At 42.0% G+C, this 26,258-nt stretch overlaps 1 protein-coding gene across 2 annotated transcripts; it reads left to right on the top strand.

Moving 5' to 3' along the window:
* Positions 1-477: 477 nt before the first annotated feature.
* LOC308081545 (uncharacterized protein) lies at positions 478-24,690 on the top strand. Of its 2 annotated transcripts, none has more exons than XM_080457912.1 (12): positions 478-571; positions 4,188-4,314; positions 8,012-8,587; positions 9,118-9,170; positions 17,156-17,697; positions 19,171-19,267; positions 20,083-20,149; positions 21,014-21,074; positions 22,123-22,219; positions 22,305-22,421; positions 22,502-22,561; positions 23,510-24,690. In XM_080457912.1, exons 2-12 carry the CDS (start codon positions 4,269-4,271, stop codon positions 23,597-23,599), a joined length of 1,806 nt encoding a protein of 601 aa, XP_080314038.1. In that variant the 5' UTR covers positions 478-571; positions 4,188-4,268; the 3' UTR covers positions 23,600-24,690. The 2 variants fall into 2 exon arrangements, with proteins under 2 accessions (XP_080314038.1, XP_080314037.1); XM_080457911.1 differs by having other exon boundaries at positions 19,168-19,267.
* The last annotated feature ends 1,568 nt before the right edge of the window (positions 24,691-26,258 follow it).

Here is a 26,258-nt window from a genome sequence, read left to right as displayed (position 1 = left end):
AGCTATCTCAACTTCTCAAGTGTGGTTGAGTTTGTTTGGCCCATAGGGGCCAGGCAACAGGCCTACTACGGCTTAGCTCTGCCCTCTACCGGACATCCTCCGTCATTGAAGAGAGACCACAGGGCAGCGTGCGTGCAGCCAGTGTTGCCGTGTCGGCTTATTATAAGCGACTTTGGGCTTTCAAGTCAAGGACCCCCAAATTAATATGTATTTGTCTGCGGACCGCCGGACCCCCATCTGAAAATATGTTATGCCAGGGAGTCCCTCCTTGGTACCCCCGGCCATAATTGTTTTTTAAATAGCCGATCTACAAGTTCACAACACGTCGCATCACGACGCGTTGTGAGCTTGCAGATTGGCTATTTTCAAATAGCCAATGTGTTTAAGGGCGAAGCCCAACATGTACCCCTCCCAAGGGCTCGTTTCTTTTGGGCTTGTTTTCATAGATCCGTTTGCTTGTTTCTCTCGCAAAACCTGGCAACAAAAGCTGGTACGAAGGTGCAGTGAACCAGGCAGCAGCGAGACTCAGAAGAACAAAAGGATTTAAAAGTACATCTTCATCATCTCAGGGGTATGTTTCTATTTTCTATTGTGCGATCACAGTCGTGCTTTTCCCCCCCATAACGGTTTTGTGGGAAACGTTACGCCAGATCATGTAATTGATCCTACAAGTCTTTAAGGAGGAGATGCTAATATCTCGCGGGTATAAAATGTAACGTTTTTGGTCCCATCATGCGTGAAAAAGTTGTGATTGTTGTTGCTCTGTCCTCTGTGCATGTTTTGTTAGGAGAGTCTGAAGTAAGAGTTGACTTGAATAAACTTTGTTGATCGCGGGGGGGCGGAACATATAGGCAGTGGTGGAAAAAATACTTTTGTACTTAAGTAAAAGTACCAAATGTAATAGAATAGCAGAAATACTCTGTGCAAAAGTATCGGTATCAAAACACAAAGTAAAAGTACTTATTATGCAGAATGTATACACATCTTTGGAAAATAGCCGAAATGTATACTAGTACTGAAGTGGTTAATGTATGTTTTGTAATCATCAAAATCTACAAAGTAACTATAGTAACTAAAGTTTTCAAATCATTGTAGTAAAGTAAAAGTACAATATTTGCCTCTGAGATGTAGTGGAGTAGAAGTAAAAGTACTTAAAATTGGAAATACTCTCCAGTAAAGAATACCTCAAAATTGTACTTAAGTACAGTACTTGAGTACATGTACTTTGTTACTTTACACCCTGGAACATATATAGCCTACCACCCGATAATCCATCAGTAATCATCAATCAATGAATCTTGCCTGTCCCGTTACTTTACTCATCCAGACCAGATCTTTATGTCAAACACTATAAGCTTTTTGCAAACGGTTTCAGTGTTCAGTTCACACATTGTTTGGTAATAAAGTCCTCAGTTTAACTCTAAGATGGTATAACATGTAACCAAATGGGTCCATTTGGTTACATTTTGTTTCCAGTGGTGGATAGTAACGAAGTACATTTACTCAACTGTACTTGAGTAAAATTGAGGTATTTTTTACTTTACTGGAGTATTTACAATTTTCAGTACTTTTACATCTACTCCACTACATCTTAGAGACAAATATTGTACTTTTACTCCACTACAATTATTTGAAAACTTTAGTTACTAGTTACTTTGTAGATTTTAATAATGATTACAAAACATACATTAACCACTTCAGCTCTGTATACATTTTGGCCATTTGAAAATAGCAGATCTACAAGCTCACTATCACAAGTGAGCTTGTAGATCTGCTATTTTCAAAAGATTTTGATACATTTGAGAACTTGTGAAATGGGACAGTCTTCACAATCCGTACTTTCTACTTTTGGTACTTTAAGTACATTTTGATACCAATATTTTTGTAAGTTTTGACTAACGGACTTGTACTTGTAACAGACTATTTCTACAATAGGGTATTGATACTTTTACTTAAGTAAAAATGTGATTACTTCTTCCATCACTGCTTGCTTCCCTCTCAGAGCTCCAAATGGCTGAATGAACGCAGTGCTCACATGGTGTTGTTGGTATGCCCTGCTTGACACCTACACCAGGGGTCTTCAACGTTTTCAGGCCAAGGACCCCCTAGCTGAGAGAGAGATCTATATTGTATACAATTGTGTTTCAGATAAACGTTTGCTGCTCTTTTTTCCCTCTACACCTATAACTCTTTGCCAAAAATATGCTATTTTTGGCTAAAGTTCTCCTTAGAAAATGGATGCTATGGTTCAAGTGGTTCATGTACAAAAAAAAAAATCATATCACAAAGATTCGGCGGACCCCCTGTAGTAACTTTGAGGACCCCCTAGGGGTCCCGGACCCCCTGTTGAAGACCCCTGACCTACAACATTCACCATCGTTGTGATTTGGTTTGGTTATGTAAAAGTCAGTGGTGGAAAAAGTACTCACATTTTTTACTTAAGTAAAAGTATCAGTACTGCAATATACAAATACTCTGTTACAAGTAAAAGTCTGGAATTCAAAATGCCCATGAGTAAAAGTACATAAGTATTGGCATCAAAATGTACTTAAAGTACCAAAAGCAAATGTACTTGTTATGCAGAAGGTCCGATTTCAAGTTTTCAAATGTATAACAATCTTTTGAAAATAGCAGATCTACAAGCTCACTAATGCGACATATTATGAGCTTGTAGATCTGCTATTTTCAAATGGCCGAAATGTATATGGCTGAAGTGGGTAATGTATGCTTTGTAGTAATAATAATCAAAATCTACAAAGTAACTAGTAACTAAAGTTTTCAAATAAATTTAGTGGAGTAAAAGGACAATATTTGCATCCGAGATGTATTGGAGTAAAAGTATTGAAAATTGGAAATACTCGTAAAGTACAAATACATAAAAATGTCACTTAAGTAAATGTACTTAGTTACTTTACACCACTGGTAAAAGTCCTTGGCTTTCTGTTGTTCTGCTGCACCAAACCAAATGAGCATTCAAATGAACAACCATTGCTCTCCTTCAATGACTGTTTGTGCTGCTGTGAGTTTTATTACTGCCCTGCAACAGCTCTCTGGTCCAGACTTGTAGTCACTGACTGCAAATTACTGATATCATTCACAAGTTGACTGAACTGCACCTTAATCCATTCAATCCGGGAACGCATCTGTGTCATTTTAGATTTGAGCTATAACCATTATTTTATACTTTGGCTATTCAAAAATAGCAGCTCTACAAGCTCGGAGTGCCGTGCTACGAGCTTGTAGATCTGCTATTTTTTGACGGGGATCGGTGGCCAAATACATAATGGGGTCCTTGACGTGAAAAAGTTTGAGCACCACTGATATAGAAACATACGTTTTTCTGAAAACGATAAGGATTTAGAAGACATTTTGTAGAATCTGCCTCAGGTCTTAATGGATTAATTTCCAAGGTCTTCTTCTTCATAGCCTGTAAATACTGACTGATATCTCCCTGAGTGTAATTTATATCAGTGTTTCTCAAACTGTTTGATGTCCAGATGCCAAATTAATATTGAGTTTGTTTGATTGATTGAATGCTTTATTAACAAGTTGCAAACAGTACAGCAAGTACAATTGTGCAATCAATGCTAAAAGGGATAACACAAAAAAAGCCTTGCTGGCTTGTTTCCGGGGGCGGGGGGACCCCCTGAAGGACCCCCCCCCTGAAGGACCTATGGGGGTAGGGCTGTCACGATTATGAAATTTGACGTGACGATTAATTCGTCACACAAATAGTTGCGATTAACGATTTAATTGTGTATTTTATCGTTGAACACTGCAACATATGAATAAAATATACATTTCTGTTTGGCTTTTAGGCTTTGAAGTTGCACAGGACAGAAATGACAAATAACCTAAATATACAAAGAAATGACTGACACATTTAATAACTTTAGTCTATATACTTTACAATAAACATTCATTGTGAAAGTAGCCGATTTAGTTTCAAATGTTTGAAAATATTTGAAACATTCTCAACATGGAAGCGGTTATGACGATTATGCATGATAATTGCCATTATCTAAAATGATTGCGATTTTGTAATAATTGTGACGGGCCTACCTGGGGGTCCTCGGAACACACTTCGCGAACCACCGGTGTGTGTATATAATGAACCCACTACCCCATGGTCCCAAGTCCCAACGTCTCCTTGTCTGTGTTTGTCTCTGGTGTTTGCGTACGTGAAGGTCAACTCGGTGCGGCGGCTGAGAGATAAAGCCCGCGCCTGTAAAGGGTCACGTTGGTGCCCACACACTCCTCACTGCAGCATGGGCAACTTCTCCAGCAAGGATGGCCACGGAGCACCAGCCACAGGTACGACTGACTCTCTCTCTCTCTCTCTCTCACTCTCACTCACTCTCTCTCTCTGACACACACACACACACACACACACACACACACACACACACACACACACACACACACACACACACACACACACACACACACACACACACACACACACACACACACACAGCAATTCTGTAATTATTTTCTACTGTAATCTTCCCATAAATTACTGATTCTTTGGAAGAATGTAATGTTGATAGTCTGCGTTCTGGCTTGGGTTTCAAACACACACACACACACACACACACACACACACACACACACACACACACACACACACACACACACACACACACACACACACACACCTAGCAGTGAGCAATGGGAGCAAAAACACAGTGAGGCCTCCAATATACATATTTCAACTTCTCCTCGGCAGAGGAGTGGAAGGAGGAAGAAAGAGAGAGGGAGAGAAAGAAAGAACGAAAGGAAGAGGAGAGCGAGAGAAACCAGGGACGAAGAGCATGCATGAGAAACAGAATGGAAGATGAGGAGAAGCAGGAGATTGAGAGCAACAAAAGGGGAAGCTGTGTGTGTGTGTGTGTGTGTGTGTGTGTGTGTGTGTGTGTGTGTGTGTGTGTTTGAGCAGCAGGAATCTTGGCTCCACTCCTGCACGTTGTTCAGTGAGTGGTCATTCTCCTGGCGTCCCCATGTGATTGGTCGTGGCCACGGAGGGGCCAGCTGTGATGAATCGGCAGAATTCCCCAGGCTCAGCACAAGGGCAGCGGATTAATCACGCCTAATTCTCTCTGACACACATGCGCATGCCACACACCAACATGAACACACACACACACACACACACACCCTGGAACACTGGATGAGGAAATTAAAGCTATAACCCGTAACATCCATGTCCACCCGTACACCTACTGCTCCCTTCTTGGCCAGGGGAAATATCTGGCTAGGAGCTTCAGGCAGGGCTACTCGTCAATCAGTAAGTGTCCTTCCCAACGCCAGGGTTAGACCCCCTCCTACCACTGCAGTCGTACTAGTTATATTGTATTAAAGGTAGGGTAGTGATATTTAAAACAAAACGTTTTTTGTTAAAAGGTTAAAGCACTATATTCTGATAGTAATCATTGCTATAGTGGTTGTTCAGTAACAGGAGGCTCTCCAGCTCTTTAATAAACATTTTCAGGTGGCTTGCCATTTTCAGCCAATCAGGATGGAGCACCCATTTATCAGCTTCAATTTTAGTGTTCCAGTTCCAATTTTGTCTGCTCATTTCTTTGTCATCACTTCCAATTTCAGTTATTGAATCTGTATACTGTGTCCTGATTGGATAAAATTGGTATCCTGATCTGAAAATGCACCCTGTTACTGAACAAACACTAAACACTATAGCAATGAGTACTATTAGAACATAGAGCTATTTAACACAAAGCAATATCAGTTACCCTACCTTTAACATACTCTACCATAAAGACTCGTTCAAATCATGTTTTATTCATTAAGTCCAGGATTGCAGCTTTAACGACGAGCTGCGTGAGAATGTCATAAAACAAGCCTCCCATTCTTTTTTTCTGTTGACATGAGCGTGTAACTGTGCAAATTTATACTAATCGTGAGTCATATGTGAAAACACATCCATTCTGCAGGCGTTGTGGGTTCTATTGTCCAAAGAAGGAAACACAGGAATAGAATAGAAACAGACAAAATGTGAAATGGAGCCTAGTTTATTTTCCCACTAATTGTGAGGTTATTTGTGGTGGTGGGGAAGAAGAGTAATGCAAGCGGACAGGATGTGTATAGTATAAGACAAACTGTCAGCACTGCATGTTAATGCTTGTCAGTTTGGCAAATATTGCAGACAGGATGGTCTGATATTGTGGTGGGCCACCAGAGATAAGTCTATATGTGGGAAACACTGGGTCCCCTGTGTTGTGCTCTCAAGAATTTTTAGGAAAGGGCGCAGTGGACTGTGGCTGCTCAAGAGGAATGTCTATTCTCAGTCTAGTATCAGGCTATTCATCCTCAGAGTGATGGCTTATTTATGAGCTGCCCAACAGGGACTTGTTCAACTGGTCATCTTGGCAGCTCGCTGAGCGCTGAGAGTGCTGAGTGTCTGCATGCCAGGCTAGTGACCACCTAGCTCCTTTCTCTCAACATCCTTTATCCTGTGATGTTGGCAGCCGTTCTCTGCTACCCTCCCCTCCGTATATCCGTGAGCCAGATTCTGATTCAGCTTTATTGTCACATCACAGGTTTACAGGTGTAAAACAGTGGGTGAAATTCTTTGTCATACGAGCTTCCAACATTTTTGAAGTTTCAAGTAAGGGGTAAAGAATAGAGAAACAAAGACACAAGGAAAACAAGTCAGATATGTTAAATATTCCTAATATAGTTAGTATGAGCAATGTCAAATATTTACACAAGGTGCATCGTTAAACATAGAGGCAGTTAACACAGCACAGATTATTGTGCGTGGTTTGAATAACAATAAAAAATTAGGCAGAGATGCTTCCTGTGCAAGCAGAGAAACATTGCAGCAGGTATAATAGTAGCGGAATAGAAGTATATATATGTTACAGTATGATTGGAGAACCAGTACGATTGAAGAAGGCTCGCTCGTTTTTACCACCCACCCAGCAATTCTGTAGAAGCAACACTAGAGGGAGCCACAAGCCAGGCTTGTGCACAAGCATATATTGCCGCGACCACACACACACGTGCGCGCGTGTGTGACCGGCTTCGAGTGCTATCAATGCATTGAATGGGGAAATAGGCGAGTTTATTAGACCTTTCAATGGGCGAAATAGGCTACTACCTACCCGCGATTTATCAGACCATTCATTCAGGAGCTACTGACCTACTTGGAGGCGGAGCAGTCCGCACAACAATATTTACGATTCTGTGCCTATCGGTACATAACTCAAACGGCGCTGAGTAGGCACAGGCGAACGTCACACCGTTCAGGACGGCAACTCGGTCGCCTTAGCTCCCTCTGTGGTCCTTCACGGGGTGACAGTTCGCCTGTGACTGCGCGCCTCCGTCAGGGTCCAAAACCAAAAGCGAAACCTAAACTGAACTATTAAGTCATGTCAGTTGGTAGGTTAGTATGTCTTGATAACACCCAATGAATGGTCTGATAAATCGTGGGTAGGTAAGTAGGTCGCCTATTTCGCCCATTCAAAGGTCTAATAAACTCGCCTATTTCCCCATTCAATGCAGATAGCATTCGAATCAGGTGGACTGTTAAGATACTTTTATTGTGTTCTGCTGGCTTTTGTTTTAGTTTCTCCCTGACACACACACACACACACACACACACACACACACACACACACACACACACACACACACACACACACACACACACACACACACACACACGGAGAAGGAGAAGGAGAAGGAGGAGGAGCTCCTCCTCCTCGCGAGCCTCGCTAATAAACCCTGTCTCGAAAAGCCCCGCATCGCCCCGAAGCCCCGTGCCTAAAAACGAGCGCTCTGTCTTCAATCGTACTGGTTCTCCAAACGTACTGTGACATATATAGTCTCTTGTGCAGGTGAGACCTCATTTAGTCCTTGGCTCTTTCTCTCAGTTTGTCTTGATTTGGCCGTCTCTGTCACTCTTTTCTTCTTCTCTGGCATCCTCATTGCTGAAACACACAATTGCCTGTCTTATTTGTTTTCTGTTTTGTTTTTGTTTTTTCTTCAGGTACTCACTTGGATGTTTTCCACACTGCTCCTAACTCTCCTGTGAGTGATGTGCCCAGCTCACCACAACCTGCATCTGTTGTAGATTTTGCCCCAGGCTCTGGCCCAGTCCCCGTTGGGACAAAATCGCACCTTAGTCCCACCACCCTTGCCGCACCCACGCAGCCCCCTCCTCCCACTACCCCTACGCCCATCAGCCCAAATAGCGCCACGATCTGTCCTTTGATCACTCCCCTGGCGCAGAACAAACCAGGAAGTGTCGTTTCACCCAAAAGGCCGCAGGTTACTCTGGGGCGTAATGGCTGTCCATCCACCTCCACCCCCCGGACCCACCTCAGTCAGGCTAAGAGTGTGGCGGCGAGCCCCATCAAGAGGCCCTCATCCCCGGGCACTACGTCACCCATGACCAGCCCCTCTGAGTCCAGTTGGAAGGACAGGGACAGCGGTCTGTCTCCATCTCCGCAGCAGGGCAATGGGGCTAGGGGCATCCAGGGAGAGGAGATGGAGAGGATGCTGGAGGAATACAGGACAACACTGGGGATTGCCAGCAGTCAGGATGAAGCGTTGAGTGCAACAGGTAAGAGAGACTTGGCTATTGTAGCTGAAAAGTGGCATATCCAGACCTTTTGACTTGGTGTCTTGAAGTACGAGCATGTGCACGTGCCAGCTAGCACACGCATGCATTAATAAATAAAAAAATGTCTCCACTATGGTAGTGGACTCTAACATTACTAACTTTACTGTGTCTTTCATTCCTGTGTTTGAAGTTTAATTTAAAGATAAATTCAATTAGATGCCCCCTGACTGGGCAGATATCGTTTAGGATAATGGGTGGCACCTGGGGTGGCTAGTCAGATTCCAGGGGTGGCATGTGCCACCTAAAGGCCAATTTAAGCTTCGAGCGTCAATTGTTGAACAACACGTCACTCTACGCAGCCCCACGTTCAGAGTTTTAAGGCTTTGGAGGCTGATGAGGGGAAGATTATTTCTAAATTTCATGTCATTGTGGATTATAGCCTTCTTTAATCTCTTATGGAGAGATACACTTCATCCCTGTTGTCTGTTTTTGATGTGCATGTGACATGTCCTACTCCTTCTCTCCCCCAGAGCTATTGAGAGGTCTACTGACAGAAGTGAGAACTTTGAGAAGCACCATTCAGGTAAGACTTTTACATCCAATGATCTAGACTAGATCGAGCGTGCGTGCGTGTTTTCTGCCAATATTTTCCCAATGCTTGGTTCCAGGCCTCCAACACCCCCAGAAATACAGTAAACTGCAGTTAAGTCCAGTTTAATCACTACCTCTCTCTGTACATCTACCGGTACTTCCTACACTCTCTTGTAACACGCCGAGAGGGACTTGTGTGGATAAGTATAGAAATATAAACAGGAAGTGACACGCTCCCTGAGGCGTAGGTCAGCGCCACGGTTTGTGCGGCCTCTCATCTCTGAGATAAAAACACAACCCTAGCCCCCCGCCCACACATGAAACGGCCCCATCAGGACCCCTGAGGGACACAGTCCCACTAATGGAGGTCTTCCTGTCCTCTCTTCTGCTCCTCCAAAGAGGCCCAGGAGGAGGAAACGCTGCTTTTGAGATCGTCTTTGTCCGTCCTTGATCTCTTGACTATCAAAGGTCCCATGTTCCTCTATCGAAAGTGAAAAGCCAGACACTGTTAAAACTACTCAGGATGATGATCAAAACCATTCAGTTATTGGATTTTCAAATGTTAGCAGCGTACCTGTTGCTGTTTAACCACTTAAACCCTATATACTGTGTTGATTGGGGTCCCCCAGGGGTCTGTACTTTGGCACCCTACCTTTTTCACCTTTGCACCAAATCTCTTCGCCAGTCTCTATTTTTTGCCAAATGTTCACCCATTATGACTTGCCCAAAATAGGTACGCTTGATCGCAACTGTGGAAAGAAATGATTAAATGAATAAAGATTTTAAAAGGACCTGAAAGACATCCTCATCAATGCTGTTCTTTTATTGCGGGGACTCCACCAGGAATTTTAGGTCGACCCATAGTGTGGCCCCAGCCCATTTTGGACCCATTTTGCAAGATTAAGGAACTAAAATTCTCTCAGCATCGTACCGAAGCATTTCATATTTCTGAGGAACGGCTCGTTTTTTTGTTTAGTTGTGTGTACTAATTTCCTGTCAACCGTTCCCCGGTCCACGCCCTTAAGGGGATTCTAGCCGGGGGCTCCCGACTTCCTCCAGATCTGCCACAGATTGGAACAGCTGGCGTATGATGTGCGCCTCTCAGCCTCTCCACTCTCCTGTCCTTTCTCTTGCGCTCTGTCTTCCCCAGTTCTTCTCAACCTCCTTTGAGCTGTCTTCCAGCATCAAGATGGCTTAATTCGCCAATTTAACCACTTTCAACCTGGCGGCTTTTCTTTTCCTGTCATTAGCTGTCCTATTTCTGCTATTTCTTGTACAATGCAGTGGCTTAATTGCTTAATAACTTAGGCATGCTGACCTCATGTGCATACCATCAGTGTTTCTCTCCAGTCTATCTCAACTTGTCGTATCTGCTTCCCTTCCCGCCACCCTGTCTTATCCTTTTCGTCCCTTCAACTCTCGTCCAATGCCGCTGCATGTTTGTCTGGGAATGCAAGCCTGGGGTTGGGGTGAGCTGGAGCGCTAGTATACAATGAGGTAGCCTTCAATTCGAACTCCAGGGCTGTCCAGCGTCTGTGTTTATGTGGGCCCCCGGTGGAGCAATATAAGCTTAGCAAAGAACGGCTTTATGAACTCGGGGTCTGTTGTGGTGTCCTGGGAGCCCTTTGTGGAGAGACAGCGAGAGGTGGAGTGCTGTTGCGGGGGAGGAGAAGGAGGTTCGGGGGGGAGGGGGGGGGGGGGCTCGCGTTCAGCTGTAGAGGGGACATAACTTGTTTTGTTTAATATAATTCAGCTCCCACTGTGACTGACCGGCCGACTGGCCGTGTGTTTACGCGCATGTGTGTTGCAACGGGAGGCGCACCGCGCAGATGCATCGAGAGTTGTGCTTTGAATGTGTGGGTTGAGTGTTGTATTGTAACCCCCCCCTCCCCTAATCTCTGTGCCTCCCTCTCTTATTCTCTCGTCCGTTCTCCATCACCGCGCCTCCTTGAGTCCGAGAACTCAAAACAATGACCTCACAGCTTAGTGCTCTTAGTCTGCCCGTCGTGCTCGCCCTCCTTGCCTCATCTCCTCCTCCCGGCCTTTTTTTTGTTTCCACCCGTCTCCGGCCCATTCCTTTTCTGTCACCGTCTTATTTCTGTTTTGACCCCTTACCTCGTTTTCTAAATCTATCCATTCTCTCAGTGCCATTCCATCGACCCATCCATCACTGAACACCTTCCGTTCTCCCTAACTCAGTCCTCTCCCCTCCATTCCCATTGGCCCTGCATATAGCTGGAAGATCCAGCGTAATCCGCTCGCATTTACCTACCAAATATGTTATCTGATGTACCATCTGTTTGTGTATGTCCAGCACTGGTCTGTATACACACAAAATGAAGACAGTGCTTCATTGATGGACATGGACATGTGGTGTGTGGATGGCTGGTCAGATCTGACCCCCACCCTCCCGGATCTAATGTCTCTCAGAGAACTGGTTTGGGATCAGTTCCAGGTGGATGGTACTGGAGATTTCCAGGAATGGGCTTTAGGCTCCCTTGTTTTTTTTCTCTCTCTCTCTCTCTCTCTCTTTCTCTCTCTCTCTTTCTTTCTCTTTCTTATTTTCTTTTTTCTTTATCTTTGTCTCTTTCTCACCATGAGACTATGTGAGTCTCTGTGCTCACAGTGGCCTGTGCCTGCTCCCCTGAGTCAGACAGCTGTCTATTCATAAACTATAAAAGTTTACATGTGTATTGGGGGTTTGTGGGTGTCCATGTCAAATTATTTGCAATGCAAAATATGGCTGTTTGCGTGTGTTTTCTATTTGTTCAACTTGCTTACAAATGTAAGTGTGATTATTAGGACCATTTTTGTGGCTGCATGCTGATGTTTATATGCAGCTCGTGCAAGGGTTATGCAAGTAGTTTTCATATTCCACTCGGGTCATTAGGGCCATCTTTGTCTGACTGACTGACTGTTATAGAGCAGGTGTTCCCAAACTTTTCCATGCCAATGACTCCGAAATGGCTTAAAAAAAAAAAAATATATATATATATATATATATATATATTTTGTCATTTTCTTCTCCTTTCCAATTGGCCTCCCTGCCCGCCCCCACTTTGAAAACCAAGAGTATGAAACGCTTAAGCGTAAAACTGGAGAGAGGATCTACGACATAGATGTGATGTCTCTCTTAAGTATGTGTTAGGAAGCTGGGGTGTGGATGCGATCTGCAGCCAGGGGACAGATGGCTGCCAAATACACACACACATGCGCACAATACTGTATCTTCCTATGTGTTGGGACATTTCCCAGGCATTATCAGGGAGTCAGATGTGTAATAGGCAAGAGAGTGTGTGTGTGTGTGTGTGTGTGTGTGTGTGTGTGTGTGTGTGTGTGTGTGTGTGTGTGTGTGTGTGTGTGTGTGTGTGTGTGTGTGTGTGTGTGTGTGTGTGTGTGTGTGTGTGTGTGTGTGTGTGTGTGTGTGTGTGTGTGTGTGTGTGTGTGTGTGTGTGTGTGTGTGTGTGTGTGTGTGTGTGTGTGTGTGTGTGTGTGTGAGAATCCTGGAGGCCACATCTGGGTGCAGTGGGGCACTAGATCAGTCCTTGAGGGAGAGAGAGGGAGAGAGAGTGTGTGTTTTTAAGAGTGAAAGTCAACAGCCTTATCTCAGTGTGAAGAGAAGAGTGCTCCTTCCTGTTTCCTTTAGCAGACATGCTCCAGTTGGAGTGTCCACGTCCAGATTATATTATGAGTTCCTTCAAGTCAAAATTTCTCTGCAGTAGTATGTCTTAAAATACAGCCTACACAGTATAATCTATAATCTCGCCATTAATTTATCCCTCTTCTTTTTTTTACCCGGAGTGTGTGCAAATGTTACGGGTCCATTTGGTTACATTTGTACACTTGAAATTCTGAGTTAAATCAACTTCGGATGGAGTGGTTCTCTTTTAAATACAAAGTGAGACACAGTCATATTGCATATTGAAAGTAACCGTGAGCTTTATTTAACTTTTTCTCCCGACATCTTGGCAGTCCATTTGATGTTTTGTTTTGCTCGGTTTAGCCAAGCAGAGAGTCTTCTATCCACCTTCCAGCTCATTGTGGATGCATTGGTGTGAGAGAGTTGTACCGTGCGGTTTGGTGGAGAGGCAGTAGAGAATAGAGGGAGGTGTGCATGTGTGGGAGGAAGGGAGGGAGGGAGAGATGGATGGAATATGATATGCGTCTGTACGTGTACTGTGTGTGTGTATGTATGTGCGTGTGCGAGCACGTCCAATATAATGCGGCCCAGCTGTGGTCTTGAGTCGCTGGTCAGATGAGGAAACAACTTGGCTGGGATCTCTCTCCTCCTCTCTCCTCACAATCCATTCTTCATCTAATTACCAGGCCTCCCTCCCTCCCTCCCTCCCAACCCCTTCCACTCCTCTGCACTCCCTCATTTCTCTGTGGGTTACATTGCAACACTCCTCCTCACTCTCCGTATTTCTCTTTCACACATGGAAGCACACACACACACACACACACACACACACACACACACACACACACACACACACACACACACACACACACACACACACACACACACACACTAACTTTTATGTACCCTCTGCCTCGGTTTGCTAGCCCAAGTCTCTGCATGTTTCCAGCTACCGGTACTTTCTTGTCCTTAAGTTCTTCTCTTTGTTTTTTCTTTCTTTCATTTTTCCTCCTCTTCCCTTTTATGTAGATGGTTGCTTAACTTTGTTTTAATGGTCTGGTATCGTTTACCTCTTGGCTGGCTTGTTCTGAGAGGCTCTTTTGAAGTGCGTGCGTCCTATCCACAGAGGCAGTGTTTGTGCTTGTCCAAGGCACAGATATGCTCTGGGAATGCACCTAAAAGTACACCGAAAACTCTTGATCTCTTTCTCCGCTCGATGTTCACATGTTGGAGAGTTGTATTTACTTTCACAAAAAAATAAAGGAGAAAGAAAAGGCGTTAATATAGCCGATCCAGACCATTGAGGTCTGGTAATCATAGATAATAAGGAGGGGACTTCATTGTGGCTACTGGAGAGTGATCTACACACCCAGCCTGGCTGTAAAATCCTCAGTGTTCATTTAACCCTGAGAGTGTAAAAATGTGTGTGTCCATTCATGTCCAGATTTGGCTGTTTTTGGCTTCACTCAGACGTGATACGGTGTTGGGAAACTTTGATCTAAATTCCCATTTTAACTTTCACATTGAAACTTGTTTTAACCCATTCAATCCGGGAATGCATCTGTGTCACTTTAGATTTCTTTGGCTATTCAAAAATATCAGATCTACAAGCTCATAGCGTGGCACCAAATGCTGCGCTATGAGCTTCAGGTCTGCTATTTATTTTAAATCGTGAAAATTTGGAACAAATATTTTGAGATATTTTATATATATTTATATTTTTATATTCTTTTCAAAAATATATAGTTAGGATTTAGAAAACATTTTTAGAATCGGCCTCAGGTCTTAATGGGTTAAACTTGTTTAATGTATGTGTGTATGTGTACTGTGCTTGTTTGTTTTATGTTTAAAAAAGGATTTGGGGAGTTATTAGGCTTACAATTAGGAAAAGATTCATGTTAGGATTAGGCATTTAGAGGTTAGGTTTGGGGGTTAGGGTTTAGAGCCAGGTATTCCGCTAGGCATTTATTTGGCCGGCCAACGTGGCCGATAACATTCTATTTTACCGTCCAAATGCTAAAATTACGTTCCCAGTGTGTAAGGACCGTTTGGGTCAAAATAGCAATGAAAAGGTAAACACAAAAACACTGTCGTTCTAAAACGTTGACGTCCTCACAAGTATAGTAATACCAAACGTGTGTGTGTGTGTGTGTGTGTGTGTACACATGCATTTGTATGTGTTTCTTCTTGTATGTGTTTCTTCACACTGAAATCGACTGATTAGAACATTGGTTCTCAAAGTGGGGTCCGGGGACCCCCAGGGGTCCTTGGAGGGGTGCCAGGGGGTCCCCAGCAAAAGTAGTTAATATAGCATCACAATCATTTGAACCACTTTAACCTTTTATATTTTGGCTATTCAAAAATAACAGATACACAAGCTCATAGCGTGGCACTGAGTGTCGCGCTATGAGCTTGTAGATCTGCTATTTTTGAAAAATCCCTTGCACAAAATAGTTTTGAGAGGGGGGGTGGGTCCGCAGCCAAATACATATCATGTTGGGGGTCCTTGACATGAAAAGGTTTGAGAACCACTGGAATAGAGGACACCGGGCGAAACTCAAATTGGCACAGGGTTGCTTTTCGCCTCATTAGAGTTATTATGAAGCTCCTTCCACTCCTGTCTGCCTGCTGTGACTTGCTGCTCATTCAGAAGACATTTCAGTTGCGTGATGAGGGCCAATCGTTCAAGACCTCGCTGTCTGCTGAGGGTTGAGTTATGATTGCGTTTGGCCAGTCCGTCACATCTAATTGGGGTGTAATGGTGTCAGATGGAATGAGCTCCATTGCATTTGGTCAATAGAGCTTTGTGTGAAGTGATTTGTCACAGACGATTAGTAATGAATTACTGTATAATGGTCTATGAGGTGAGGTAGCCACTTGATTTGGTCGTGAATGGGAAATAGCTTTGTGGGTTTACTGGGAAATATTGTAATTGGTGAAAAGCTATGTATTTGCAAAAAAGCATATTTGCATTTTGCACCAATATGTTTTTCGGCTGGCTTATTATGTAACGTTGGCTCATCTTTAACACATTGACTGCCATTGACGTCTATAGAAGTCATTTCAAATCCAACGCTTGACTGTCATTGACTTCCATAGATCACATGGTGTTTTCAGTGATTACGATAGAGGGCGCTCTTCCGCAACCTGTGACTGATCCTGGGACTCCCGGAAATCACGTTATCTAAACAAATTCCAGCCTGTCCGGTCTAACATTATCAGATTTCCCAGATTGCGTTTTTGGTGAAAACAAGCTATATTCAACTGCCGTTAACTAAAGAATGGAAGCCTTTTCAGGGTGAAAGAAGAGACCCCCCACAGACATCTGTTGTTTACATCTTCTTTGAAAAAAAAATTCTGTGGGTCTTGGAAGATTAGTAAAAACACTGGCGGTGGCAGATGAATTAGTTAATTAATTCCTGGCAGTCAATGTGTTAAGATGCTTAAGTTGTGAAAGGACTAACCCTCAAGTGCTGCATCTGATCATTGATGAAACGGAGGGTTAAGGCCTTTACATGCCTGGGGCGGGATGAATAAACTACAAAAATGTAAAACATTTGCAGCCGTCTCCGCATGATCGAAAATGATGCGTAGCCGGCAAGCTAGTTCAGGCAGGTACACTCGAGACGTATGTGATACGTCATACAACTGATGTGTCAAGCAGTTGACCAATTTGTCGGTCTCTTTGAGCTCACCACATTGCGTTTGCTCCCAGCACCAACAGTGGACTCTGCTATCCTAAGGCAGTAGTTGATATATACAGTATTTGGCCGCGGGACCCCATCTGAAAATGTTTGTGCCAGGGTCAGGTGTTATTTATTTATATATATCTCTCCCCGCAGAACCTAAACAATTTAGGTATTTAGTAGACACTCCTATTCAGGGTGACAATAAGCAAGGTAAATAATCACTTACAGAACGCAAAGAAAGCAATGTAGTGCCTCAAGAAACTAGGATACTAGGTAAACCATGAACATCTGTCTGAACACCAAGTATAAAACATAATATTCATTGTGTTTACATTTTATAATGTTTTAAATCTAGAACCTTAATCTTATCTGACTGAGCTACTCATGTAGTTGATGCCTCCTTCATACAGGTTAATGCCTTTATTTGCAGTGAGGAAACTCAGAAAAGGTGACCTTGGTCTGAATCAAAATGATGTTGCTTTATTGCCACAGTTAAAAAAACATGCATGTTTGAATTAATCACATGAAAAATGTTCATAAGTTTCGTAAAGAGATGTACTGCAACTAAAGTAGAGCCTGCACATGGTTGCTAATCGCACATATCTCTGAACGCACCTACTGTAACACATGACCGGTTTCCCCCGGCAGACGGAGCGCAGGGAGTGGCAACAGTTCCAGGCTGACCTGCAGGTGGCGGTAGCTGTGGCGGACCGGCTGAGGGCCGAGGCCGAAGAGGAGCTGACGGCCCTCCGCACGGCTCACAAAGACCTGGAGAGGGAGCTGGCCACCGCCCAGCAGAGACGGAGAGAGGCAGACGGGCAACTGGCCACCCTGAGGGAAGAGCTGAAAGAGAGCAGGCAGAGGCACACCGCTCTCACTCAGGCCCAGGGCAAAATTGAGGCCCAGGCTCCGAATCAGGCCCGAGACAGGCCCGCCATTGAAATCTCCAACTGTGACGAGCGAGAAGGCAACCAGCGGGGTAGGGAACGAGGGACGGACAGTGCGGGAAGAGATGGGACGGCGAGAGGGAGCCAAAGTGAAGGAATGAAGAATGCCGTCACGCAGGAAGGTAAAATGGACTCTAAGGGCGTGGCCAATAGGTACCTGAGAACTATGACCAATGAGGACAGGCGTGGAGAGGAGGGGCAGGCCAATGAGATGCGAAGGACGGTGGCAACAGAGAGGTCAAGGTGAGCGAAGTTTACCAAAGCGATGAATGGTGAATGTGAGTTGGACGAATCTAAACCAAATGAAATTACCCAAGAAAATGAAAGGGTTGTGTTTGAAAGTAATTACATTGTTTTCTTAAGGGCTTGATATGCTTTGTTATGTGTGGTCAGTGTCGCACAACTAAGCATAAATCCGTCTTCATGGTCACCTATGCAACACATTCAGACAGTTAGACAACATTATTACATAAGTTTACATAACAGATCCCTGTTTTTTTTGCCCATTGTTTTTGCTCTGTCACAATAATTGAAAACGGATGACAATCACCAAATTCAGTTAGAGGCGAGTTTGTGGGCTCTGTTCTCTGTTGTTGTTCTGTCTGAATGTGTCACATTTTATCCCCCCTCCACAGGGCCACTTGAGGACAAGGATTTTGTTAGAATCATTTTATTTAGCAGTCTGGCTCAAGTGTAACCACAGCCTCCACATCAAGTGATGGTGTGTGTGTGTGTGTGCGTGTGTGTGTGTGTACACTCCTGTCTTATTTTAGTGCCATATATCCTCTCAAGGACAGACAGATCAGAAAACCAGTCCTCACTTATCAAGGAATTGCTTTAACCACATGAACCCTGGCGTCCCTATCTTGGGCAAGTCATTATGGGCAAACATTTGGACAAAATATTCAAACATTCGGCGAAGTTCTAAGCAGATCTACAAGGCTTGTTGTGAGCTTGTACTGTACATATTTGGCGATGAGATTTGGTGTAGAGGTATAAACCCATAGCGCACCCCGGTCAACAAAGTATATAGGGTTTAGTGTTTAGGGCAAGTTGTTAGAATCAGGATTAAAGCTGCAATCCATAACTTTTTTTTTGTGATTTTAATTTTATTTTGATCAATCTGTATAGTGGTACTATATGGTAGTACTGTACTCTTAAGTATTGTATGTGCAATACTTACAATACAACTAACACAACTTGTACAGTAGTTGGTCAACCTGCTCTTCTGTTGAGATTTGTATCCTGTGGTCGGGTAGGACCACAAGAAATGAGCTTTCCATTAGAAAGTAGCTTAATAGTAGAACTTTCCGCACTTGCACGGGGGACCAGGGATAAACTTCCGGGTAGGACATGAAAGTTATGGGTTGCAGCTCTACATTAAATGGCAGCTTTGTCTGTTTGAATCTGAATGCTATCGGATTACGTAGACTACAGTACATAAAACGGTGCATTTCGATGCATTTTACATACATTTATCGGCGCCATTTAGAGCAAGCTCTAAACAGACAGAACACAATAGGAAGTGTTAAACAAATCAGAGAATTTACCCTTTAATGATGGGATAACGATAACGGTCAGGCATCTAATGGTGAGGTTTAAGGTTATGACTATTTGGTTAATGGAAATCAATGGGTAATCCTCAGAAGTATAACGTGTGTGTGTGTGTGTGTGTGTGTGTGTGTGTGTGTGTGTGTGTGCTGAACGTTACAGAAGTCTATCTAGGCTACCCGTGTCATCCGACACCTCTCCTGCCGTGCAAAATGGAACCTCCCAGTCCAATACCACCATACCGGCAGGATCTACAAACAAGGTGTGGACACATTCTACAGGTGTTATGATCCTTATCCTTAAATGTGTTGCTGTGTTAGTCCAAGTACTGTAGGGTAGATATGTTATTCCACTTCCATTCCACTTTCAATGCACTATAAATAAAATGTATGCTACAGATATATATTTCTGCCATGTATTGTTTTTCTTTTTTCATGATAATGACTTACGGTAATTTACTTTGTGTTCCTCGTGATCTCGAGTTATTCTACTTGTTAAACAATATTAGTCTTCTCTTAATTTCCTTGATCACGAGAAAACTAAACATTTTCGAGCATTTGTAAGCATTTGACTTCCAATCTGAATTGCAGTATAAAGGTGTCTGTGACAGTTTCTAGAAGAAAAAGTACTGTTGAAACTGTTTAAATATTCCTTTTGTTCCACAAACTGGCAAATGAATAATACATTTGTTTACCCAAATCTGACATCTGAAACTTTTGTGATGAAGCTTTGGAAGTGTGTTCTGAGCGTAATCTGAGGGCATTTTCTAAATCGGTCAAACCATTTTGTCTGAGGAGTTTTTCTTATCATACCATATTTAGTCTTTGGGCACATTGCACTATTGTTTTTCTCTTGTGTGTGAGAGAGAGGTTCAACATATCTGTCACCGATACCTTTATTTTGAAATCCACAGACCGCAATCAAATGCTTGCAAATGAGAAAAGGTTTAGTTTACTCAAGATAATTACATAAATAAAAAATATTAAGTCATTATAATGAGAACATTTTTTAATAAAGAAATTAATACATGACCTTTTAGGGCTTTCGTACTGATCTGTGCATGTTCTTGTTTTAAAGAACGCTGGCCAACCCAAGAGCCGCAGGAGCCTGGATCCCCAAGACAGTTGGAACAGCACTCATATAGGTGTGTGTTTATTTGTGTGTGTGTTGTATGTATACATACCGTACATGGACTGTGTATCCGTGGTTTTCAAAGTGGGGTCCGGGGACCCCCAGGGGTCCTAGAGGAGGTCCCCAGCTAAATGAGTTAATATAGCATCAAATTCAGTTTAACCGCTTTAAGTTATTTTATACCTCAGATATTTGAAAATAGCTGATCTACAAGCTCACAACGCTTCGTGAGCTTGTAGATCTGCTATTTTCAAATTTCAAATGTTGACAAATTGTGAAACATTTTGGAATAATTTAGAAAAATTGTGAATTTATTTTTGTGTGAATTATTTAACACCACAACTTTTCTCTTATCGGGATCCCTGGCACAAAATGTTTTCATATTTGGGTCCGTGACCTAATTTGGGGCTCATTCACATGAAAATATTTGTGAACCACTGCTGTGCTGAATATGCATGAGTCCCACATTATGTGAGTTGTGTATATGTTAGCAGAATGTATATCATGCATTCTGATGTCATCTTTGCTCTTGATGAGGTTATAATGAAGTGGTTAACCTGCCCGCAGAAATGCATGGCAAGGTATTGTAAGTCCTATCTGTTTGTGTTTGTGTATTTGTTTGTCCGTTTGAAAAATACCTTGAGAACATATTTTCTGCCCTAAAGAGATGATTAACTGTAACTGTCACAATCAAGGTCTGACTCTTTTGATTATACATAGAGGAAATGATCAGTAGGCTGCCCTGAAGAGATGCGTATGTTTTGGGTTGAAAAGGTCGAACGTCAAGGTCACCGTGGAGATACGTAGCACAAGAGATGTTGGCGCGCATTCCCAGGTGCATTTGTTAGGTGTTTTCACACTGTGTATGTCATTGTAGGGAAACGAGAGGAGTTGCTAAACAAGTACAATTCTGCACTCACTGAGGTGCCTCCCGCCAAGTAGGTCCCCCCACACACACACTCACACTCACACACATCACAAAGCAGTCTTTGATTCATTCTAAGGGGCTGGCTCATGTGTTACTTCCTCTGATTGTAAATCTAATCTAATTTACCCATATTGATGCCAGTGAATGCACTGTGAACACAAAAACACCTCTTTTACCTGAGTCGGTGTCACAGTAACCACTATTGCATATGGAAAACTATAGAGTTTGATAATGACCATTGTTTGTGGTAGTTTATTAAACCATATATATGTTATATAGAGCTTCAATTCTCAATTATTGTCTTAGTGAGTTATTCTATTGATTACGTTTTCAATTAATCAAGTAACAGAGAAGCACATTTATTTTTATTTTTAGATCAACAAATCAGAAAGATTCAAATTGATGATGTCGTTGATAATCCATTGTGTCTTTTATGTCTGTGTATTGTATGTTTACAACATATTCAGTGTAATGTTATCTGTACATCAATTAATTAATAACTCAAGCCTAGAAATTAGGCTTGAGGACGCACAAGAAATCCCCCACATGTGTAATAATAGACTGCCTACCCCACCCCCTCTTGCATGCCAAGTGATGAGTAACTGAAAAGTTGTGTTTCTCCAGAAGCAGAATGATGGAAAACAGCTAGTGATGTTATATGTATACTATATTCATTGTATATACATAAACATATACATAAAATCTGCGTACTGTATGTATAGGCCTACATGTGTATATGTGTATATGTTTATACTATAACCTTACAGTTCAAATCACACTCCTGTAACCTTCACCAGTAAAAAAGAAAAGAAATTAAAATTATAAATATTTTTTTATCATCGAATCAACGCATCAAATTTCATAAAGATGATTTTGTATAATTGATGAAATCAAATAGTTTGATTAACTTTTGCATCCCAAATGGTATACACATGGTAGTTCTCTTAACCCTTGCGCGTGGTATAAAGTAGTCCTATTATTGTTTGTTAAAAACATATATTTTTCTTTAGAGGTGGTCAGTCAAAGTATCTTCTTGTTCACATGCTGACTTGTTCCAGGTCCCAGGATGGTTTTAATCTACTGCTACGGCGTCACGGAGGCTCCAAGAGGAACTCGCTGCTTCGTTGGTGTCAGAACCGCACTCAGGGCTATAAGGTACAAGTGTGTCCATGTGCAGAGATGGAGCATTGTCATTGTTGTCAATTTCCATTGATCCCCTTTGTGTTTCCTCTCTCCATAGAATATCGACATTACCAACTTCAGCAGTAGCTGGGCCGATGGCCTAGCGTTCTGTGCTGTGTACCACACCTACCTCCCATCACACATTCCATACTGCACCCTTAGCCCTGAGAGCAAGGTAGGACCTTCTCACAGAAGAGTGGAGAGGTATTATCATTTATGTTTTATAAACTCTTTAAGTTGTACTTTACGTTGCAGCGAGAGAACCTCAGTCTGGCGTTCAAGACAGGAGAGAATGTTGGAATCGCTCAGTCGCTGGTGAGCTTCTGGAAACCACTGAATTCTTACATTTCGAGGAAATGGCCATGTTTTACCTGTTTTAAGAGTGACATGCAGTTGTTTTCATGGTTATTGAGTGTGTACATGACAGATTAAACCCACTGGTGAATCAATGCACTAAGTATTTACATTTCTTTACCCCAAAATGGTCGGGTGTGACCAGACTTTCTTGCCCTGAATTTAGTCTCTCAGACAAAAACTCCCAGGCTATGCCCCCACCAAACAAATGGTTAAGTTTAGTTTAGAGAAGGTTAGGTCCACGGTTGGGGTTAGGGTGTGCCAATACTACTGAAAGAGTCTGGATGTGTGCCAACCTGAGAGGAAATTATGTCTAATGGCAGCGTATAGCAGTGGTGGAAAAAGTACTCAAATGTTTTACTTAAGTAAAAGTATCAATACTGCAATGTATAAGTACTCCGTTACAAGTAAATGTCCGAAATTAAAAATGTACTTGAGTAAAAGTACAAAAGTATTGGTATCAAAATGTACTTAAAGTACCAAAAGTAAAAGTACTAAAATGTTTGAAAATAGCAGATCTACAAGCTCACAATGCGTCGTGATGCGACACGTTGTGAGCTTGTAGATCGGCTATTTTCAAATAGCCTAGGTAAAAAAATAGGGCTAAAGTGGTTAATGAATGTTTCATCATATCATCATTTCTATCTGAAAAGTAACTAGTAACTGAAGTTTTCAAATAATTGTAGTGGAGTAAAAGTACAATATTTGCCTCTGAGATGTAGTGGAGTAGAAGTAAAAGTACTGAAAATTGGAAATACTCCAGTAAAGTAAAAAATACCCCAATATTGTACTTAAGTACAGTACTTGAGTAAATGTACTTAGTTACTTTACACTACTGGCGTATAGTATCATTTAAAAGTCTTGCTATGAAAACACTGTAATATCACTTTATCACTGTTTGTTTTACAGACGATAGAGGAGATGCTGAGGGCGGGAGGTCCTGACTGGCAACGTGTCCTGAGCTACGTTGAGAGCATGTACCGTCACTTTGAGATGTGACTGACAGGTGGTACCGTCTGACAAACTCCACATCAGACCCTTCAGAACGCTTAATGGCTCCCTCAGCACCACTTTACCAATGCTATTAATGCTATTTTTAAAGGAGAATTTCAGACTAGCCTTTTTCCTACCTTTTATATGATATATGCCGTATTGTTTACGAGCTGATTTGGACGAAAAAGCAGGTGAAATCTCGTCTTGCAAGACTTCTGGAAACACACAAACACTGTGATGAGGTTTCTGTCATTATGAACGTCAGATATCAACCAAAAAATATATATATAAAATCGCGATAAAAATATGCGATCTACCGCATGGACCGTCTGCTTGGGTTTTAGCTGTAGTGGACTCGGGATGGAGTTATGATTTTTTTTCTACTGTACCACTCTTCCTAGGATATAATATCATATAAAAATAAGATAAAGGCTAGTCCGAAATTCTCCTTCAATAGCATTGAAAATTTAAGTAATTGATTATTGACAGCAATTCGGAATATTTGGCATAGCAAGCTTGAGGAAAGGAGTGCAAGTCAAGGTAGAATTATTTCCTAGGTAGTACTGTATTATGTCACATACTTTTAAGTAACTCTAAGACAAATTCTCCAGTTGTGCACCAACTTCTCTTTAGCTGCTGACATACAGTGTCTGGTCCTTTTAGCCCTCTGTAAATATGCACTTTTTTCTGCACTTTGATGTTATGTAGGAGGGTTTGAAGGTGTTATAGAACTGCTGTACTTTTCTGTCACAAGACTTTAGTAGGAATTGTCAGAAATGATTCAGAATTTGCCCTTTAATCAAGCACCGTCTTCTCTTAGAATCCAAGACGCCACTGGTCTAAAACTCTGTTTATATTATATAAACTAACCATGTGTCATATGTGACACAGACAAGCATCCATGAGTGCTTGCACAGTTTGATATTCACGTAATTTAAACATGTTTATGACTGAGTTTGTACTGACTGCTTTTGATGCCAAAGTCCTCCTTGTCAAAAGTTGGAAAATCTAAGCCTATTTTGTATTTTTAAATGTCTTGTAAAACATGTTTATATGTAACTATTGTGAAACAAAGGTGGTGCCAAAGAAATAAAGTTATGAAGCAACTGCTGTTATTTATTCTGAGCGTTTTACAATCCAGTTCTCAAAGTGTGTGTGTGGGTGGGGGGTCCTTAAGGCATATGATAATTTCTTTGTCATATTCCTTCATTAAGTACATAACACCAAACATCTGTTTATGGGTGGTCAGCTATGTTTCATTAAGGGATTCCCCGGCTGGGATTCATGGTTTGAATAACCTATTTACTTGATTTTAGTTCCATCTGCTGGTGAGTACCTATTACTGCACCTTTCAAAATATCTGTCACTGTATCCTATCCATGTGTAGCAAAAAGTGGTAATTTAATTGATATCTTTGCAGTTGCTGTACTTATATGTTCATAGAGAGACAGTTCTCTAAATAATTGTTAAAAAGTCTGATCCCCTTACCAAGGACAGGAATCAATGTTCTCTTCAGTACTGTTTGATATTTTGTTGTCTTATTATTGTAATGACGTAAAAGATTGCGTACAGTAAGTGATATGTTTTAAATCACACACATTTTTTTGTGACACGGTTAAATTGGAATCTAGAAATAAATCATTGCAACCAAGTGTTTGTTTAATAACGGGGGCCTTCCTGTCTGTTTACATTCAGGTGGGTTACCAAATTCATCCAATCAGGAGAAAGGGTACCCATTTATCGGCTTCAATTGTTCCAGTTCCAATTTTTTCTGCACATTTCTTTCTCGTTTTAGGTTTCATCACTTTCAATTTCACTTGTTTATCCTGTATAAGTTCTCTCTCCTGATCAGATTAAACTTTGTATCCTCACAGGCCCCTGTTATTGAACAAACACTCTGATTGCTATCAGAATATAGAGCTATTTAACACTTATTTTAACTCACTTACTGCACCATTAATGTTCCTGTAATAGCATTTATCAATGGTATTTCACAGTGAGATCATTTATACGTAATGTAGTTACTTTACACAGTAATAATACATCTACTATAACAGGTGTTCTGCATTTGGAGTGTAGTGACTGATTTGATGGACAGGTAGGGAGCAATGCATGTATTAACCAGTTCCTGTTGCCATGCCATGTTTTTCATTTAACGTTCACATGCTTGTGTAACGTCTGCATGTCCTCTGTGACAGGTTATGGTGGTAGGTTGTAAGGCTCTCAGGCCAGTCCTAAACACCCAGGCACCTTCCTAAAGATGGTGAGTGGGGCAGCACAGCCCCCAGACCAGTGGGTGTGTGGTGGCCATAACCTTTGCTCAGATAAGCAAGTTGTGCGATAGCCCCAGTGGTGTAAAGTAACTAAGTACATTTACTCATGTACTGTACTTAAGTACAATGGTATCACCATTGTACTTTTTTACTTTACTTGAGTATTTCCAATTTTCAATACTTTTACTTCTACTCCACTACATCTCAGAGGCAAATATACTTTCACTCAACTACAATTATTTGAAAACTTTAGTTACTAGTTACTTTGTAGATTTTTATTATTATTACAAAACATACATTAACCACTTCAGCCATTGTGAGCTTGTAGATCTGCTATTTTCAAAAGTTTTTTATACATTTGAAAACGTGTGAAATGGGACATTCTGCGTAAT

The sequence above is a fragment of the Gymnoscopelus braueri genome, assembly GCF_963280865.1.
Source record: "Gymnoscopelus braueri genome assembly, contig: SCAFFOLD_157, whole genome shotgun sequence".
NCBI classification, from domain to species: domain Eukaryota; kingdom Metazoa; phylum Chordata; class Actinopteri; order Myctophiformes; family Myctophidae; genus Gymnoscopelus; species Gymnoscopelus braueri.
This window is presented reverse-complemented; position numbering and strand designations above follow the sequence as displayed.

Bases quoted from the DNA above. Each gene is read 5' to 3' on its own strand.
- LOC308081545 (XM_080457911.1), top strand. From the start codon at position 4,269: ATGGGCAACTTCTCCAGCAAGGATGGCCACGGAGCACCAGCCACAG. The intron at 8,588-9,117 runs GTAAGAGAGACT...TCTCTCCCCCAG, and splicing joins TGAAGCGTTGAGTGCAACAG to AGCTATTGAGAGGTCTACTG. The intron at 22,422-22,501 runs GTAGGACCTTCT...TTTACGTTGCAG, and splicing joins CCCTTAGCCCTGAGAGCAAG to CGAGAGAACCTCAGTCTGGC.